Genomic DNA, 17,608 nt, shown 5'->3' with positions numbered 1-17,608 from the left:
AGAGAACTCTGGGAGTTGGTGTTGGACAGGGAGGCCTGGCGTGCTGTGATTCATGGAGTCGCAAAGAGTCGGACACGACTGAGCGACTGAACTGAACTGAACTGAAAATCACTGCTGATGGTGACTGCAGCCATGAAATTAAAAGATGCTTTCTCCGTGGAAGAAATGCTATGACTGACCTAGACAGCATATTAAAAAGCAGAGACACTACTTTGCCAACAAAGCTCCATATTGTCAAAACTATGGTTTTTCCAGTGGTCATGTATGGCTGTGAGAGTTGGACCATAAAGAAAACTGAGTGCCGAAGAATGAATGCTTCTGAACTGTGGTGTTGGAGAAGACTCTTGAGAGTCTCTTGGACTTCAAGGAGATCCAACCAGTCAATCCTCAAGGAAATCAGTCCTGAATATTCATTGCAAGGACTGATGCTGAAGCTGAAACTCCAACACTTTGGCCATCCGATGTGAAGAGCAGACTCATTGGAAAAGACCCTGATGCTGGGAAAGATTGAAGGTGGGAGAAGGGGATGCAAAGGATGAAATGTTTGGATGGCATCACTGACTCAATGGACATGAGTTTGAGTAAACTCCGGTGGTTGGTAACGGACAGGGAAGCCTGGCCTGCTGTGGTCCATGGGGGTCACAAAGAGTCAGACACAACTGAGTGACTGAGCTGAACTGAACTCCTTAGAAGAAAAGCCATGACAAACCTAGACAGCATATTAAAAAGCAGAGACATTACTTTGCTGACAAAGGTCCATATAATCAGATCTATGGCTTTTCCAGTAGTCATGTATGGATGTGAGACTTGGACTACAAAGAAAGCTGAGCACTGAAGAACTGATGCTTTTGAACTGTGGTGTTGGAGAAGACTCTTGAGAGTCTCTTAGACTGCAAAGAGATCCAACCAGTCCATTCTGAAGGAGATCAACCCTGGGATTTCTTTGGAGGGAATGATGCTGAAGCTGAAACTCCAGTACTTTGGCCACCTCATGCGAAGAGTTGACTCATTGGAAAAGACTCTGATGCTGGGAGGGATCGGCAGCAGGAGTAGAAGGGGATGACAGAGGATGAGATGGCTGGATGTCATCACTGACTCAATGAATGTGAGTTTGAGTGAACTCCAGGAGTTGGTGATAGACAGGGAGGCCTGGTGTGCTGTGATTCATGGAGTTGCAAAGAGTCAGACATGACTGAGCGACTGAACTGAACTGAACTGAAAATCACTGCTGATGGTGACTGCAGCCATGAAATTAAAAGATGCTTTCTCCGTGGAAGAAATGCTATGACTGACCTAGACAGCATATTAAAAAGCAGAGACACTACTTTGCCAACAAAGCTCCATATTGTCAAAACTATGGTTTTTCCAGTGGTCATGTATGGCTGTGAGAGTTGGACCATAAAGAAAACTGAGTGCCGAAGAATGAATGCTTCTGAACTGTGGTGTTGGAGAAGACTCTTGAGAGTCTCTTGGACTTCAAGGAGATCCAACCAGTCAATCCTCAAGGAAATCAGTCCTGAATATTCATTGCAAGGACTGATGCTGAAGCTGAAACTCCAATACTTTGGCCACCTGATGCGAAGAGCAGATTCATTGGAAAAGACCTTGATGCTGGGAGAGATTAAAGGTGGGAGAAGGGGATGCAAAGGATGGAATGTTTGGATGGCATCACTGACTCAATGGACATGAGTTTGAGTAAACTCCGGCAGTTGGTAACGGACAGGGAAGCCTGGCCTGCTGTAGTCCATGGGGGTCACAAAGAGTCAGACACAACTGAGTGACTGAGCTGAACTGAACTCCTTAGAGGAAAAGCCATTACAAACCTAGACAGTGTATTAAAAAGCAGATGTTTGGGGCTGGTGCACGGGGATGATCCAGAGAGATGATATAGGGTGGGATGTGGGAGGGGGGTTCAGGATTGGGAACTCATGTACACCCGTGGCTGATTCATGTCAATGTATGGCAAAACCAATACAGTATTGTAAAGCAAAATAAAGTAAAAATAAAAATAAAAAAATAAAGGTCATTGGAATTAGGTAATTTTAGATGATATTTTGAAACATATACATGTCAGCCAAAATTGATTTTATTGTACAGTAGATCACAAATAGTTCTATTGAAGATTTTTCTCTAAAGTAAAAATACTTAAAATATATGTACATTATAGCAAAATTTAAAAAATTCTTTAATTAAAAAAAAATCAGAGACATTACTTTGCTGACAAAGGTCCATATAACCAGATCTATGGCTTTTCCAGTAGTCATGCATGGATGTAAGACTTGGACCATAAAGAATACTGAGTGCCGAAGGACTGATGCTTTCGAACTGTAGTGTTGGAGAAGACTCTTGAGAGTCCCTTGGACAGCAAGGCAATCAAACCAGTCAATCCTAAAGGAAATCGGTTCTGAATATTCATTGGAAGGACTAATGCTGAAGCTCTAATACTTTGGTCACCCAATTTGAAGAGTTGACTCATTTGAAAAGACCCTAATGCTGGGAATGATTGAGGGCAGGAGGAGAAGGGGGCGACAGAGAATAAGACTGTTGGATGGCAGCACTGACTCAACTGGCATGAGTTTGAGCAAACCCCAGGGGTCAGTGAAAGACAGGGCAGCCTGGCATGTTGTAGTCCATGGGGTTGCAAAGAATCAGACACAACTAAACGACTGAACAATGGCAATGTGGTCCAGTAGTTCCACTTCTGGTTATTCATCCAAAGAAAATGAAAACATTAATTCAGAAAGAAACACGTTCTTCTTTGTTCACTGCAAAACTATTTACAATAGCTGAGATACGGAAACAAAGCAGGTGTCCAACAACAGATGGACACAAAATATGTAGCATATATACATATATACATACACTGTGTATATACATATACTGGAATATTGCTCGGCCATAAAAGAATGAAAGCTTGCCATGTGTGGCAACATGGATGGACCCAGAGGGTATTATGCTAAATTAAATATGTTAGAAAGAGAAAGACAAATACCATGTGATTTCACTTGTATGTATAATCCAAAAACCAAAGTAAAACAGGAACAGACTTGTAAGTACAGAGAATAAGCTGGTAGTTGCCAAAGGGGAATGAGGTGGGGGGATTTGTGAAATAGGTAAAGGGGACTAACAGGTAAAAGCTTCCTGTTATAAAATAAATAAGTCTCAGGGATGTAATGTACACACAGGAAATACAGTTGATAATATTGTAACAACTTTGTATGATGATGGATTGTAACTGGATTTATTGTGGTGATCATTTTGTAATGTATAAAAATATTGAACTGTTATGCTGAACACCTCAAAATAATATCATATTGTGTGTTAATTACAACTCGATACAAAAAAAGACATCATTACTCTGTAGATCAGAATCATGCTCTGCACAGCTGAGCGGGGTCAGGTGATGACCCTGAGTTAAGGGTGGTACTTGGTACACCTGGGGTGAACCCCTGAGGACCCTTCACACCAAAGTCTTTGCCACAACTGTCATCACATTGCCTAGTCTTTCTGAAACTTTCACAGTGGCGTTTTTGTGGAAAGGATAAGGGAGAAGAATAGCTATTGAAAGGTCATCTGAACCTTCCTTTAGGACAGGTGGGATTCTATAAACCCATAAGGGGATGTTGCAAGCTTCCAATGTAAGCAAAACAGATTTCTCCCTTCAGTATAAGACACATACATCTGACTGAAAATTGAAAATTTGAAATCTTTTCTGCTACTTTTTACATCTTTTCATGTGAGAGAATTTTATTTGAAATGTGATTTTTAATTAGCCTTCAGCATCCACTATATCCAGCAAAATAGTTGTCTTTTTCATTTCTATAAGTCTTCTTTACTAGCATATAATCATAAATAACACATATCCAGCACCTAATGTGAATAAAGCATTATTTTAAGCATATAAATACTAATTCATTACACACAAAAAAACTCTATCAAGCTGAAGCCGTTATTATCCATATTTCCCAGATGAGAACAAGAGGTGCAGTGCCCAAGGTCACATGGACAATAAGTGACACTGAGGTTTAATCCAGGCGCACTGACCACACAGTCTAGCTGTATCTTTCACCACTGCACCAAGCCTAATTTTAGTCTTCAAAGCTAAGAACTTTCAACAGTGTAACATTAGTCATCTTTCTCTAGTTCTAGAATCAAGAACGAGACAAAGTGCTGGCAAGTTATATGTTGAGTGTAGGTAGACATGCATCCAACAGATTCCAGGATATACCCCTCCTATGACATCAGTTCAGTCGCTCAGTCGTGTCCGACTCTTTGCGACCCCATGAATCACAACACGCCAGGCCTCCCTATCCATCACCAACTCCCGGAGTTCACTCAGACTCACCTCCATCGAGTCCATGATGCCATCCAGCCATCTCATCCTCAGTCATCCCCTTCTCCTCCTGCCCCCAATCCCTCCCAGCATCAGAGTCTTTTCCAATGAGTCAACTCTTCACATGAGGTGGGCAAAGTACTGGAGCTTCAGCTTTAGCATCATTCCTTCCAAAGAAATCCCAGGGTTGATCTCCTTCAGAATGGACTGGTTGGATCTCCTTGCAGTCCAAGGCACTCTCAAGAGTCTTCTCCAACACCACAGTTCAAAAGCATCAATTCTTCGGCGCTCAGCCTTCTTCACAGTCCAACTCTCACATCCATACATGACCACAGGAAAACCATAGCCTTAACTAGACGGACCTTAGTCGGCAAAGTAATGTCTGCTTTTGAATATACTATCTAGGTTGGTCATAACTTTTCTTCCAAGGAGTAAGCGTCTTTTAATTTCATGGCTGCAGTCACCATCTGCAGTGATTTTGGAGCCCAAAAAAATAAAGTCTGACACTGTTTCTACTGTTTCCCCATCTATTTCCCATGAAGTGATGGGACCAGATGCCATGATCTTCCTTTTCTGAATGTTGAGCTTTGAGCCAACTTTTTCACTCTCCTCTTTCACTTTCATCAAGAGGCTTTTTAGCTCCTCTTCACTTTCTGCTATAAGGGTGGTGTCATCTGCATATCTGAGGTTATTGATTGTTCTCCTGGCAATCTTGATTCCAGCTTGTGTTTCTTCCAGTCCAGCGTTTCTCATGATGTACTCTGCATAGAAGTTAAATAAGCAGGGTGACAATATACAGCCTTGACGTACTCCTTTTCCTATTTAGCATCAGTCTGTTGTTTTGTGTCCAGTTCTAACTGTTGCTTCCTGACCTGCATACAGATTTCTCAAGAGGCAGGTTAGGTGGTCTGGTATTCCCATCTCTTTCAGAATTTTCCACAGTTTATTGTGATCCACACAGTCAAAGGCTTTGGCATAGTCAATAAAGCAGAAATAGATGTTTTTCTGGAACTCTCTTGCTTTTTCCATGATCCAGTGGATGGTGGCAATTGATCTCTGGTTCCTCTGCCTTTTGTAAAACCAGCTTGAACATCAGGGAGTTCACAGTTCATGTATTGTTGAAGCCTGGCTTGGAGAATTTTGAGCATTACTTTGCTAGCATGTGAGATGAGTGCAATTGTACGGTAGTTTGAGCATTCTTTGGCATTGCCTTTCTTTGGGATTGGAATGAAAACTGACCTTTTCCAGTCCTGTGGCCACTGCTGAGTTTTCCAAATTCAGTGCTGCATATTGAGTGCAGCACTTTCACAGCATCATCTTTCAGGATTTGAAACAGCTCCACTGGAATTCCATCACCTCCACTAGCTTTGTTCGTAGTGATGCTTTCTAAGGCCCACTTGACTTCACATTCCAAGATGTCTGGCTCTAGATTAGTGGTCACATCATCATGATTATCTGGGTCATGAAGATCTTTTTTGTACAGTTTTTCTGTGTATTCTTGCCACCTCGTCTTAATACCTTCTGCTTCTGTTAGGTCCAGACCATTTCTGTCCTTTATCGAGCCCATCTTTGCATGAAATGTTCCCTTGGTATCTCTAATTTTCTTGAAGAGATCTCTAGTCCTTCCCCTTCTGTTGTTTTCCTCTATTTCTTTGCATTGATCGCTGAAGAAGGCTTTCTTATCTCTTCTTGCTATTCTTTGGAACCCTGCATTCAGATGCTTATAACTTTCCTTTTCTCCTTGACTTTTCACTTCTCTTCTTTTCACAGCTATTTGTAAGGCCTCCCCAGACAGCCATTTTGCTTTTTTGCATTTCTTTTCCATGGGGATGGTCTTGATCCCTGTCTCCTGTACAATGTCACGAACCTCATTCCATAGTTCATCAGGCACTCTATCTATCAGATCTAGGCCCTTATATCTATTTGTCACTTCCACTGTATAATCATAAGGGATTTGATTTAGGTCATACCTGAATGGTCTAGCAGTTTTCCCTACTTTCTTCAATTTGAGTCTGAATTTGGTAATAAGGAGTTCATGATCTGAGCCACAGTCAGCTCCTAGTCTTGTTTTTTTGACTGTATGGAGCTTCTCCATCTTTGGCTGCAAAGAATATAATCAATCTGATTTCGGTGTTGACCATCTGGTGATGTCCATGTGTAGAGTCTTCTCTTGTGTTGTTGCAAGAGGGTGTTTGCTATGACAAGTGCATTTTCTTGGCGAAACTCTATTAGTCTTTGCCCTGCTTCATTCCGCATCCCAAACAAATTATATAATCATCTTTCTCAAGAAGGAAAAGAGGAAAGGAAGTGAAGCCAGCTTACTGATCTTGTGCAGCAGCTTGATGGGAACAAGGAGAGGAAGGGTACCAAAATGAAGTTGCAGAGAAATCTAGAGCCTATCTCCAGCACCTAAAACAGATCCTCGAGAACTTCCCTGGCAGTCCAGGGGCTAAGAGTTTGCCTGCCAATCAGTGTACATGGTTTTGATCCCTGTTCTGGGAAGATTCCACATATCATGGAGCAACTAAACCCTCGTACTGCAACTGCTGACGCCCACATGCCTGGAGCCCATGCTCCACAACTAAGGAAGCCACCACAATGAGAGGCCCACCACAGCCAGAGAGGAGTCCTTGCTCACCACAACTAGAGGAAGCTGGTGTGCAGCAATCAAGACCCAGCACAGGCATAGATAAACAATAAAATAATAAACCAGGCTATCAAAGCAAAGCCGAGGCACACACAGCACACGCAGGAACTGTAACGTAAGGCCAGCAGAAGAGAGATAATCAGAGTAGAAGACAGCTTGCAGGTAATCCAGACACATCCTGGAGATGGGCGCAAATGACCACTGGGGAAATCTCATATGCTTTCAGTGCATGTGCAAAGATAGGTCAGGTCCATTCACAAGAGCAGGAATAAGATAGTTATACGCAGTAATAAATTCTATGACCATCAAAGCTGGCACACAGGACATACGTACATAAACTTCTATGTAAGATAAGCAGTAAGAGTATGTCTATATTAAGGTGAGGGATAAACAAGGCAATTCAGACCATTAAATTCCAAAGGATCGATAATATATGCAGGAAATTAACTTTACAATAAAGTTAACAGACACACAAATAAAATATCAAGAAAGTAAAAACCTTGACTAGCTGTAACCCTGACTAGTAATTCTTTTTATTATGGTCTTCAACACAATTTAACAGAAGTATTGATCTTCTAGTATATGTGATTGAGGACACTAGGAATTACAAGGACTCAAATGCCATTAAATTGCAACTGCACAAGGTAATCGCGATCCATCATCTTACTAACACAGGTAAACAACTGCAGTACCATAAGGAACATCAAGAAAAGAGCTGGTCAGAACAAGGAAATGTTTAGAGGAAGGAAGTGGCATTTGAGATGCACCTAAAATCTCTCCAGTGAAAAGGACGGGCAAGGGAAGACAGGGAATGATGTGGACAGAACTAGGGTGGTGACAATGGGTATAAGTGAAAGGACCAAAGTAAGAAACACTGCAGCCCTTGGCAGCTAGTGTGGTCAGATTTGGGGAGAAATCAAAGGTGAGAAGAAACATCTTCCTTTATAGAGTATCTTAATCCCAGACTGGCACTAGGGCAGCCTCTTGAAAGAAGACCTCACACTGTTCCTAAGAACCACCTACCTCAGCATCCCTTGCCATTATCACCACCCAGGCTTCAGGAGAGGGGCTGCAAGCCCTGGACACTCTGACTAAAGCTAATCAATAACCCTTCCCTTAAATCATTGCACCCCCAGCAGTGTTTTATGTTCTCCACTTTTACCTCCACAGTACAGCTGAGACAAAACCAACATATTTGGAAAGAATTTACTAAAGGCTGATAGTGAAGTTGCTCAGTCGTGTCTGACTCTTTGCGACCCCGTGGACTGTAGCCTACTACACTCCTCTGTCCATGGGATTTTCCAGGCAAGAGTACTGGAGTGGGTTGCCATAGGGATTGATAAAGGGGAAGAAACCCCCAAAGATATAATGAATCAGAAACAAGATAGAGGTTAGCCCCCTCAGCCCATAGAGCACAGTTGGCATCAGGCCTTCCCATCTCCTACATCTTCCCAGATGGCAGATATTGTGTTTAATGACTGGGCACCCCTCAGAGTCAGGCTCCTCAGAGTCAGCCCAAAGTCAAACACATGAGCACAGCCTGTGCTGTCTCCCATGCCCCACTGTGTAATCTACTTTTTACCTAGTCAATTAATTAGTCAATTATATGAGACCTGATCTTGTTCTTCACCCTTATAATTCTCAACAATGAAAACCACAGCCACTCCAACAAACAGCAAAACACATACCCCACACACATACCAAATGCATAAACACAACCAGAGAAAGGATCCATCAAAAAATATAGAAAGTGTTTAAAAGGAGCTGATTAATGAAGACAGGGGTGGGGGGAGTGAGAAAGAAAGAGTCGAAGGAAAATGACCTTGGTTTGTGAAGTGGTAGATTTTGAAAAGTCTAAAATACATCCAGGCAGAGAGAGATACAAAAGAGATAAAAAAAAAAAAAAATGGGGTGTGTGTGTGTGTTGCTCAGTCGTATCTCTTTGGGAACCCATGGTCTGTCCATGGAATTCTCTAGGCAAGAATACTGGAGTGGGTTGTCATTCCCTTCTCCCAGAGATCTTCCCAACCCAGGGACTGGCTTGAACTGGGGTCTCCTGCATTGCAGGCAGATTCTTTACCATCTGAGCTACAGTTAATAAAGGAGGTTAACGTTAGAGATGCTAAAAAAAAAAAAAAAAGTCGTAGTTCTGGGAATGTTTAAGTAGAAAATGTAAAAAAAAAAGAAGCAAGGGAGAGGAAGAAGAAAGCTTTGGGAATGCCCCTATCACACTGAGTAGGGGACACAAGGGGAAAAACGGAATTGACAAGAGGGAGACCCGGAGGATGCAAATGAGACAGGAGGTGGTAAAGAAGACACACTCAAGAAAGATGAAGTGGGCAGCTTTAGAGAACGAGACAGGTTAAACTAAGCAAGCCCACTGGATAGAAAGTAAAGAACACAGCTGCTTTTGGAGCGGCAGAATTTAGCACAGTGGTAGGGGAGATCAGAACCTGGGCAAAGGTGATCAGCAAGAAGGGGTGGGGCATATGCCTTCACTTGGAGGAAGAAAGGAGATGGGATATGCAGGAATTAGGACTCTACACTTGGCTGGTACTGAGAACCCACCCATTATACTCACCGCTGCCTCTCCAGCACCAAGACCTATTCTTGGAATAGGTACCCAAGAAATACTGTTCATGGAATGTTGCTTATTCAATGAATGCTGTTGTTTGATTAAGAAAATGAATTCGTCAATGAATACAATACTAATACTTGAGGAAGGACAAAAGAATAATCTTGCTATGGCACTCATGTGATTCAGGTATGAAGGCTGCAGTTACACTGTCTGAAGATCTAGTTGCAAGATAAAAGCTGTTGATGCAGTTCTCACCTGTTGAATTTAGAGTGGGGCAGAGAGTGTCAGTCCCACCAGGGAGAGAGGCTGAAGTCAGTCTCTTTGACAGTCATCTGAAGGAAAAGGGAGTCTTTCAGTACTGGACATTAGAACTCAGAGGAAAACACCAGGACAATTGCAGAGTAGAAATCCTCCCTGCTGTGAGCATGAAAGCATCAAGACATGCTGAAAAGAGATCCCGGGGGGGCATGGGGTAGGGGGGGGCAGGCTGTCAAGAAGGGGCTCTCCATGTGGAGGGTAGTGGAGAGCAAGGAACTGAAAGCTCAGATGAGTGTCCTCAGAGCTGGGAAAACCCTTTTAGGCTAGAGGACACCCAACTCAGGCTACTGGTTCTTGTCCTCTGTGTTAAATCTGTTTGTTCTGACCCATACTTAAAGTCTTTGGAAAGTTCCTGTCTGGGTCTGAGACTATGGAAGGATTCAGTCAGCACTGGTGACCCTAAATGGCAGTAAGAGCAGAAAAAGCCTAGGGATTCGTGCTCCAGACTAACCACCAAGACATCTTGAAGGTTCTGAGTTTATTTTATTAGGTGACATGGTATTCCCTTACAGGGAATCCAAGAAAGGATTTTTTTTTTTTCTCCTGTTGCTTCTCATTGTGTTTTTCCTTTGATTCTGACCAAGGAGAGCTGAGCAGTTCTGACATCTGAGAACTGTGGAGGACAGCAGAAAGGTTTGGTTGTAAGCACCAAGATGATGCAATTACACAAAGCCCCAGGAGAGAGGAGAGGCCATGAGGTCCAGAGAGCTGGGAAGGCTTGTTTTTGCAAAGCAGTGCAAAGAAACATCGAGAGCAAAGAGATGGCGAGCAAACAGAGGACAGGTGAGAAGCCGAGGGGACAGTCAGCCAGAGAGCTGACGCAGTGCAGAAAGTTCACACAGCTGCTGCGGCGAGGCCGCCAGAGCGCTGCGGACAAGCCTCTGTAATCTACAGGGCCTGGACTCTTGGAATTTCTAGGAACTCTAATCAGCACCATTTAATACTATCAATACCTACAGCAATACTTGGTAACCTGAAGGGTTTTTTTTTTTTTTCTTTTTGATTGAAGATGCAATCTTACACTTGAGCCAAGTTGAGTTCACCATAATGGATGCATATCCACATATTAAGTCATAATAATGGGATAAACTCACACCTCATGGCACAGTCATCTCACAATTTTAAAAAGTTCTAGTCAAAGGAATTACAATTAATCCACCCTGTTTATTTTCCTTCAAATAGAGTCAAGTTGTACTGTTTTGTACCAAGACCTTTAAGCTCTTTCAGATGAAAGAAATCTTAGAAATTATCTAGTCCAACCTCTCCATGCTAATTACCTCAGTTTTTTACATCTGTGGCAGACCCAATCAGTCCCCACCGGCAGCCTTGTGGCCCTCTCTGTTTCTCAGCCACCTTTGCGGTACACCATATAGCTAGGCTCTGACCAGCAGGACACTGATGGACCTAAGCTCTGACCAGCAGGACACTGATGGACATCCCCAGACCTGGCCCTACCTTGGATGGAGAAGGACCAGCCAACCCTCATCGTATCAGACTCTGCTTGAGATGTAAATAAACTTCCATCGGCATTCACAGATCTATCTCTTTCAGCAGCAAGCATTAATTGATTTTCAAGCCTTCTTTTAATTACCCAGCAACTAATGAGTTGCCAATCATGCCAGAGAAAGTGGTAGAGATTATTATCTATACCACTTACCTAAGATACAAAGGATTAAAAAAAGACAGCAAACCAGTCAGGTAACTCATGTTTAAAACATAGTGGCATCTTAAATTATCTAAAGGTTATCGAGACATGACTTATAAGGCTTTAGCCTCACCCTCTAAGAACCAAGAAATAACCTACAGAGGTCTTAAAACAACCCAGCCTGTGAGCTAAATGGCACTTTACAGCTTTGATCACTAGTTAGGCTCTCAGGCTCAGGTTATTCACTCAGATCATCTTGGTGTAAACAAAAACAGTCTTGTAAATCCAGTTTGTTATCTCACATCAGATAACTTCAGATAACTACTAGGAAATTGGAAGCCACAAGAATTACTGCTAGAAGGGTACATATTACACATTCTGAGATCCATTTGTAAAGGATATCACCGATTTTATAAAGGATGAAGGATATCACCGATTTTATAAAGGATGATTGAAACTTGCCCCTCCTCAAAGTCTTGATGACATCATTGGAGGTCTGGTAAAACTGGTAAAAATGACTTGGTATCCTCAACTAGTTCTTGTAAGTTTCCAAAAAAGGTAGGACAATGTGCAATAAGTCTCTGTAAATGGTTACTCAAAAGAGTTTCAATGTTTAAGGCCACACACTTGCTTATTTGAAAAACTGACATGTGAGGGCCACCTTACGCCCCCAGTGTGCACATGATGGTGTTCAAATACACACGACACTGCCATCTGCACACTGTTCAGAAGCAAAACTGAGAATCGGTGGCTCCTCCCAAACCAATTTGGGTGCTCAGATCGAGACAGAGGGAAATCAGAATTCCATAGGCAAAATCAAGATCCAAATATCATGTGAAGCAGAAAAGATCTTAAGTGACCATTCAGTTCAAGCCGCAGCAGAAGGGCTAGATGCCAGGAGAGCACCCATTCATCTCCCTGCAGAGCAGGAACCAGAGCCCATGACCTCTGCTTTCTGAGCTTGAGTATAACTATCTACATCACACACACACACACACACACAAATCCTTTCTGAACTTAGAGCTTCTCCATCCCTTCCCAGGCCTCCCCTTGATCCGCAGGCCTGATGCGCTCACCTGCAGAAAGCAGTGCCCAACTGGGGCGTGCTCTGGAAGCGTGGCGTTGTACACCTGCTTCAGGAAAACGGGCTCGTTGTCATTCACGTCGTCCACGGCGATGCTCACCAGGCAGGTGGCCGAGAGCGGGGGCTCTCCAAGGTCGTGGGCCACCACTCTCAGTTCTACGGCCTCCTGCGCCTCTCGGTCCAGGCTCCGGGTGGTGCTGATCACACCACTCTCGGGATCAATGCTGAAGGATGGTCCGCACTCAGCGGCGGGGCTCGGAGCCTCTGGCTTGCAGAGTGCGGGGAGGGGGAGCAGCGCGTAGCGCAGCCTGGCATGGTCCGTGCCAGGCTCATCTGCGTCTGAGGCGCTGACGCACAAGACCGTGGTGCCCGGAGCCGCGGCCTCGGACACCGAGGCCCAGTAATGCTCCTGGCTGAAGAGAGGTGGCTGATCATTGAGATCAGCGACCCGGAGCAGCAGCGTCTCCTCGGTGCTCAGCGGCGGGGATCCCGCATCTGTGGCCACCAGTCGCAAATCATACAGGTCTCGGCTCTCCCTATCTAGGGGCCCCTCGACACAAAGGAAAAATACTCCTGGGGAGCCTCCGGACCGCAGCACAAAGGCTCCCTCACCGCCCTCCAAGGTCAGAGAGACGCTCCCGACTCCGAGGCCTCCACTGAGCTCCCCGGCGGCCTCCCCTTCCTTCTCTGGGTCACCTTCCGCGTCTGACACCGAGACCCGAGCCACATAGTCGCCGACTCGAGCGCCCTCGAAGACGCGCGCGGCGCCTCCTTCGGTGAGGAAGAGTAGATGAATGGCGGGCGGGTTGTCATTCACGTCCAGCACCGCGATGGACACGCGCACGGTGGCGACCTCGGGCTCGGCGCCTCCGTCGCGGGCCTCCACCACCAGCTGGTGCCAGGCCTGCGCCTCGCGGTCCAGCGGCCTGTGCACCCGCACCACCCCGCTCAGCTCCTCCACCACGAAGTAGGCCGCGTCGCCCAGCGTCCCGCCGCTACCACCCGCCCCGGGAGCCTGCCGGGAGCGGATGCTGTAGCGCACGTGGCCGTTGGGCCCCAGGTCACGGTCGGTGGCGCGCACGCGACAGACCTCGGTGCCGGGCCGAGCGTCCTCGCGAACCGCGGCGCGGTACTCGCTCTCCTCGAAGACCGGAGGACTGTCGTTCTCATCCAGCACGCGCAGTTCCACTCGCAGGCGGCCGGTGCGCCGCGGGCGACCACCGTCCCAAGCCTCAATCTGCAGCTCGTGTACCGCCACCGCCTCTCGGTCCAAGCGCCGAAGCAGCACCACGTCTAGGGGCTCAAGGGGCGACGAGGAGCGCAACTGGAAGAAAGGTCCTGCGGGGTCCTCAGACACGTTGGACGGTTGCACCAAGGTGTAGCCCTGTATGCCGAAAAGCCCAGCGTCTGGGTCTCGGGCGCCTGGCAGGCGGAAGGCGGTACCTGGTGGGCTGAGCTCGGAGACGTTGAGTTGCAGGAAGTCCAGAGGAAAGCGGGGCGAGTGGTCATTCACGTCGTTGACTTGGATCTCCACCTGCACCACCGCGCCCAGCAGCGTGGCGGCCACGAAGCTGTAGTGGTCGCGCCGCTCGCGGTCCAGGCGCCGAGCCGTGCGGATAATGCCTGTGTCCGGGTGCACTTGGAAGTCGTCCAGCAGCGGAGAGTCATCGGAATCCTCAGACAGAAAGAAGCCGCCCCCCTGCTGCTGCTGCTGCTGCGTGGCCGGCAGCCCCGCGCGGATGTCGCCGACCAGAGTGTCTGGAGGAAGGCCCTCGTCCACGGAAAGGCTGAGGTTGAACACCTGGGCAGACGAGCCCGAGGCCGCCCACAGCCACGCGTGCACGCAGAGCCCGAGCAGGAAACGCTGCGCCCCGGCGCCGCCGCCCTGCCGCCTGCGGGGTGACCCTCCGCTTCCAGGGAGCAGGAGGCGCTTCCAGGCTGGACGCCCTTCACCCATCCTCCGCCCTGAAGGGCTCATGTCTCCGCCAGCTCCTTGGGAAGGCTCCCGGGTAACTGCTAGCTTGTGGCGGAGTGGCAGAAAAATCCAGGAGCCTCTTCGGTGTCTGAGGCCAAAGGAGAAAAGACTTTGTTTGGCAAACAAACCGACAGACGCAGGAGTTCCCGTGGTTACATCTGCAACTGGTGGAGACGTCCTCCCGCAGCTCGCGCAGACAGGCCGGGAGAGCTCGAGCCGCTTCCGCCGCTGTCGGCCACCTTTTGAGCCCCTGGATCGCTTTACACGAGTCTCATCTCTTTTTCTCTCCTTTTATTCCTTTGACATCTGTTCCCTGTTCGGCTCGGCTGGTTGTTTGCCCCTGGTAAAGTCAGGTGCGTTATTTCCTTTGCCAAACAGGATGAAATTATTTAAAGCGCGCACGCACGGAGAAGCTGGGGGTCGGGCCGGGGAAGAGGGTAAGGTAAGGGCGGGAGGTCGCGGGGCCGGAGCGGCAGGGAGGAAGGGAGAGGCGGATTCGACTGCAGCGCAGTCAGCGGCTCTGGGGCGGCCGCGCCCGCCGCGTCTCGGGACGCCGGGGACCGCGCGCCTCCCCCCGGTTCTCCTCCGCTCGTCGTGACGCGGCCGCACCCTGGGGCGAACTCCCACCTGCGAGGCGCAGCTGCAGCTGGGCACGTTCCTGGTCAGGCTGGGGGCGGAGGAGAGGAGAGAAAACGTGAGAGGAGCCGGAGATGGGGACCGTGGGGCGCGTGGGGATCGCGCAGGCTGGGCTAGGCGTGAAAGTGGCTAGGGGTGGGGAAGGTGAGCGGGCAGCCCTCCCCGCTCCATCCCTGAGACTGGCTCTGCAGCGGGCCTGACGCTGGGGAGCTCCTGCAGAGCGGAGAGGGCGGGGGGTTATCATTACACTGGAGAGCCAAACTTGTGTTCTCCATGTGGCGAGAAAGACTCGTCCCCAGCGGAAGGACAGATGGAGTCAAAGGCCGATGCACAGCTGGGGCCGGAATGACTGCAAAGGGGGAGAAGGCGGAACTTGGAAAAAACCTTCGAGAAACCCGGAGAAATCTGTGACACATGGTACAAACCAAGCTTTATTATGCCGCGCTACCCCTCGGCTTGACGTGTGAGCGACTTATCACTCCCCTCTGCTGCCGGCAATGACGACAATAGATTCGGCTTGCGAACACTGTTTATGCATTCAGCGCCATCACAACACTTCCAGGATGGTTTACGATGCTGATTTATGGGCAGAAAGACGGGGTAGCCGAGGCCATCACCTTCCCAAGCTCCACCATCGCCGCTGAGCAGGGAAGTTTGCAGGCGAAGCAACTACTGATACCACTTTCAAAACAGCTTGTGTCTGAGCCGGAGATTATCAATGAATTGCCTTAGTTGCGAGTTTCCCTTCAATTATCCCTAATAATAGGATAAATTGCCTCTCTTAACAAATGCCTGAGGAGAGACTCTGCCCTCTTAAGGATGGCTTGCCATATTTAGCAAATGGTTTCTGCAATGTTGCATTTAGACCAGAGGAAAGGCTTAATTTCCTAGATACCGTTGCTCTCCTTTGTTGCTGTTTAGTCCCTAAGTCCTGGCTGACTCTTGAGACCCGATGGACGGTAGCGCACCAGGCTCCTCTATCCATGGGATTTCCCAGGAAATAATCCTGGAGTGGGTTGCCATTTCCTTCTCCAGGAGATCTTCTGACCGAGGGATTGAACCCACATCTCCTGCATTGGTAGGGGGATTCTTTATCACTGAGCCATCAGGGAAGACATTTAAGGAGCACCAAAAGCCCTGAGTAGCAGTCCTTTACAGCAAGATGTCTTTTTAATATATATATATATAATTGCTAATCTACTGCCACACCATCATCCCTATGGCTGATAAAATAAATGTATTTTATAGCAGACACTTTCATATGCATGGAGACATTATTGAAACAAATTCAGTGTCTCTTCACCAATGTATCTCTTTTCCATTGAGATTTGTTAGCAGTCTCCTCTAACCTCAGCCTCTGAAATCTCACCCTTACTAGGCCCCCTGTCCCTTTGTAAGTGATCCTCAAGCAAGCATCCAGACTGATACTTGTAAAACTAACTCAAATCATGTCATGCACACCCCCAACCCACCCTGCCCTCTTAGAACCTGTCAGTATATTTCCATTATACTTGGATTTTAATTCAGACTCCCTTCAGAGAGTGCAGGACTCTACCTAGCCTGGTGCTATCCACCCTTCTGACCTCACAGCTGTACATCCAGCTCCACTGCCTTCTTTCTGAGCTTAGTTCCTATCACGAACTGAGCACTTGGGTCTCCTTTAAAATTCATGTGCTGAAATCCTGTCCCCTGCCCAGTGTGATTGGCTTTAGGAGGGCAAGTTTTGAGGGTGATTAGATTAGTTGAGGTCATGGGATTAGCGCCTTTAAGTGAATGAGGAGAGGACCTGAAGCTCTCCGCTCCTCACCATATGGGCCCACAAATGGGAAGAGGTCCTGCCCCAGAGCTCGACCACGCTGGCACTCTGATCTCAGACTTCCAACCCCCAGAACGTGAAAACAAGTGTCTATTATAAGTGACCTCCACCCCAACCCCAGCATCAGTGACTCAGTGGACATGAATTTGAGCAAACTCAGGGAGATAGTAAAGGACAGGGAAGCCTGGCATGCTGCAATCCATGGGGTCACAAAGAGTTGGACACAACTGAGAGACCGAACAAAAATAGTCTATGGCACTTTGTTCCAGCAACCTGAGCAGACTAAGACGGCTTGCACGTTTGAATTGTGAGGCCCTTCCTGTGCCTGGGAGTTCTTCTGATTTGTGAAGATCTGGTTCTTTCTCACTCAGGTCTCAATTCAAATACCAGCTGTTTGGAGACCTTCCTTGACCACCCTACCTACCTCAAGTAGCTTCTCCACCTTAAACCCTGCATCCGTATATTAGATTTTATTCACAGTGTCTATCAGCACCTGAAATTAGTTTGTTTCATTCTTTTGTTTATTATTGTAATCTCAACCCTCTTCAGGCACTTTAAGTGCTACTTTATCCCAGA

At 47.0% G+C, this 17,608-nt stretch overlaps 1 protein-coding gene across 1 annotated transcript in view; it reads right to left on the bottom strand.

Moving 5' to 3' along the window:
• The window catches only part of DCHS2 (dachsous cadherin-related 2), a 346,741-nt gene extending 332,158 nt beyond the window's left edge, over positions 1-14,583 (bottom strand). Inside the window, exon 1 of the mRNA XM_052655032.1 lies at positions 12,598-14,583. Coding sequence (XP_052510992.1) covers positions 12,598-14,583 — 1,986 coding nt within the window. The remainder of the gene's footprint in view (positions 1-12,597) is intronic.
• Between the last annotated feature and the right edge of the window lie 3,025 nt (positions 14,584-17,608).

This window comes from Budorcas taxicolor, chromosome 17 (assembly GCF_023091745.1).
Source record: "Budorcas taxicolor isolate Tak-1 chromosome 17, Takin1.1, whole genome shotgun sequence".
Taxonomy (NCBI): Eukaryota; Metazoa; Chordata; class Mammalia; order Artiodactyla; family Bovidae; genus Budorcas; species Budorcas taxicolor.
The sequence above is the reverse complement of the archived record's forward strand: the minus strand, read 5'-3'. Positions and strand labels throughout refer to the sequence as shown.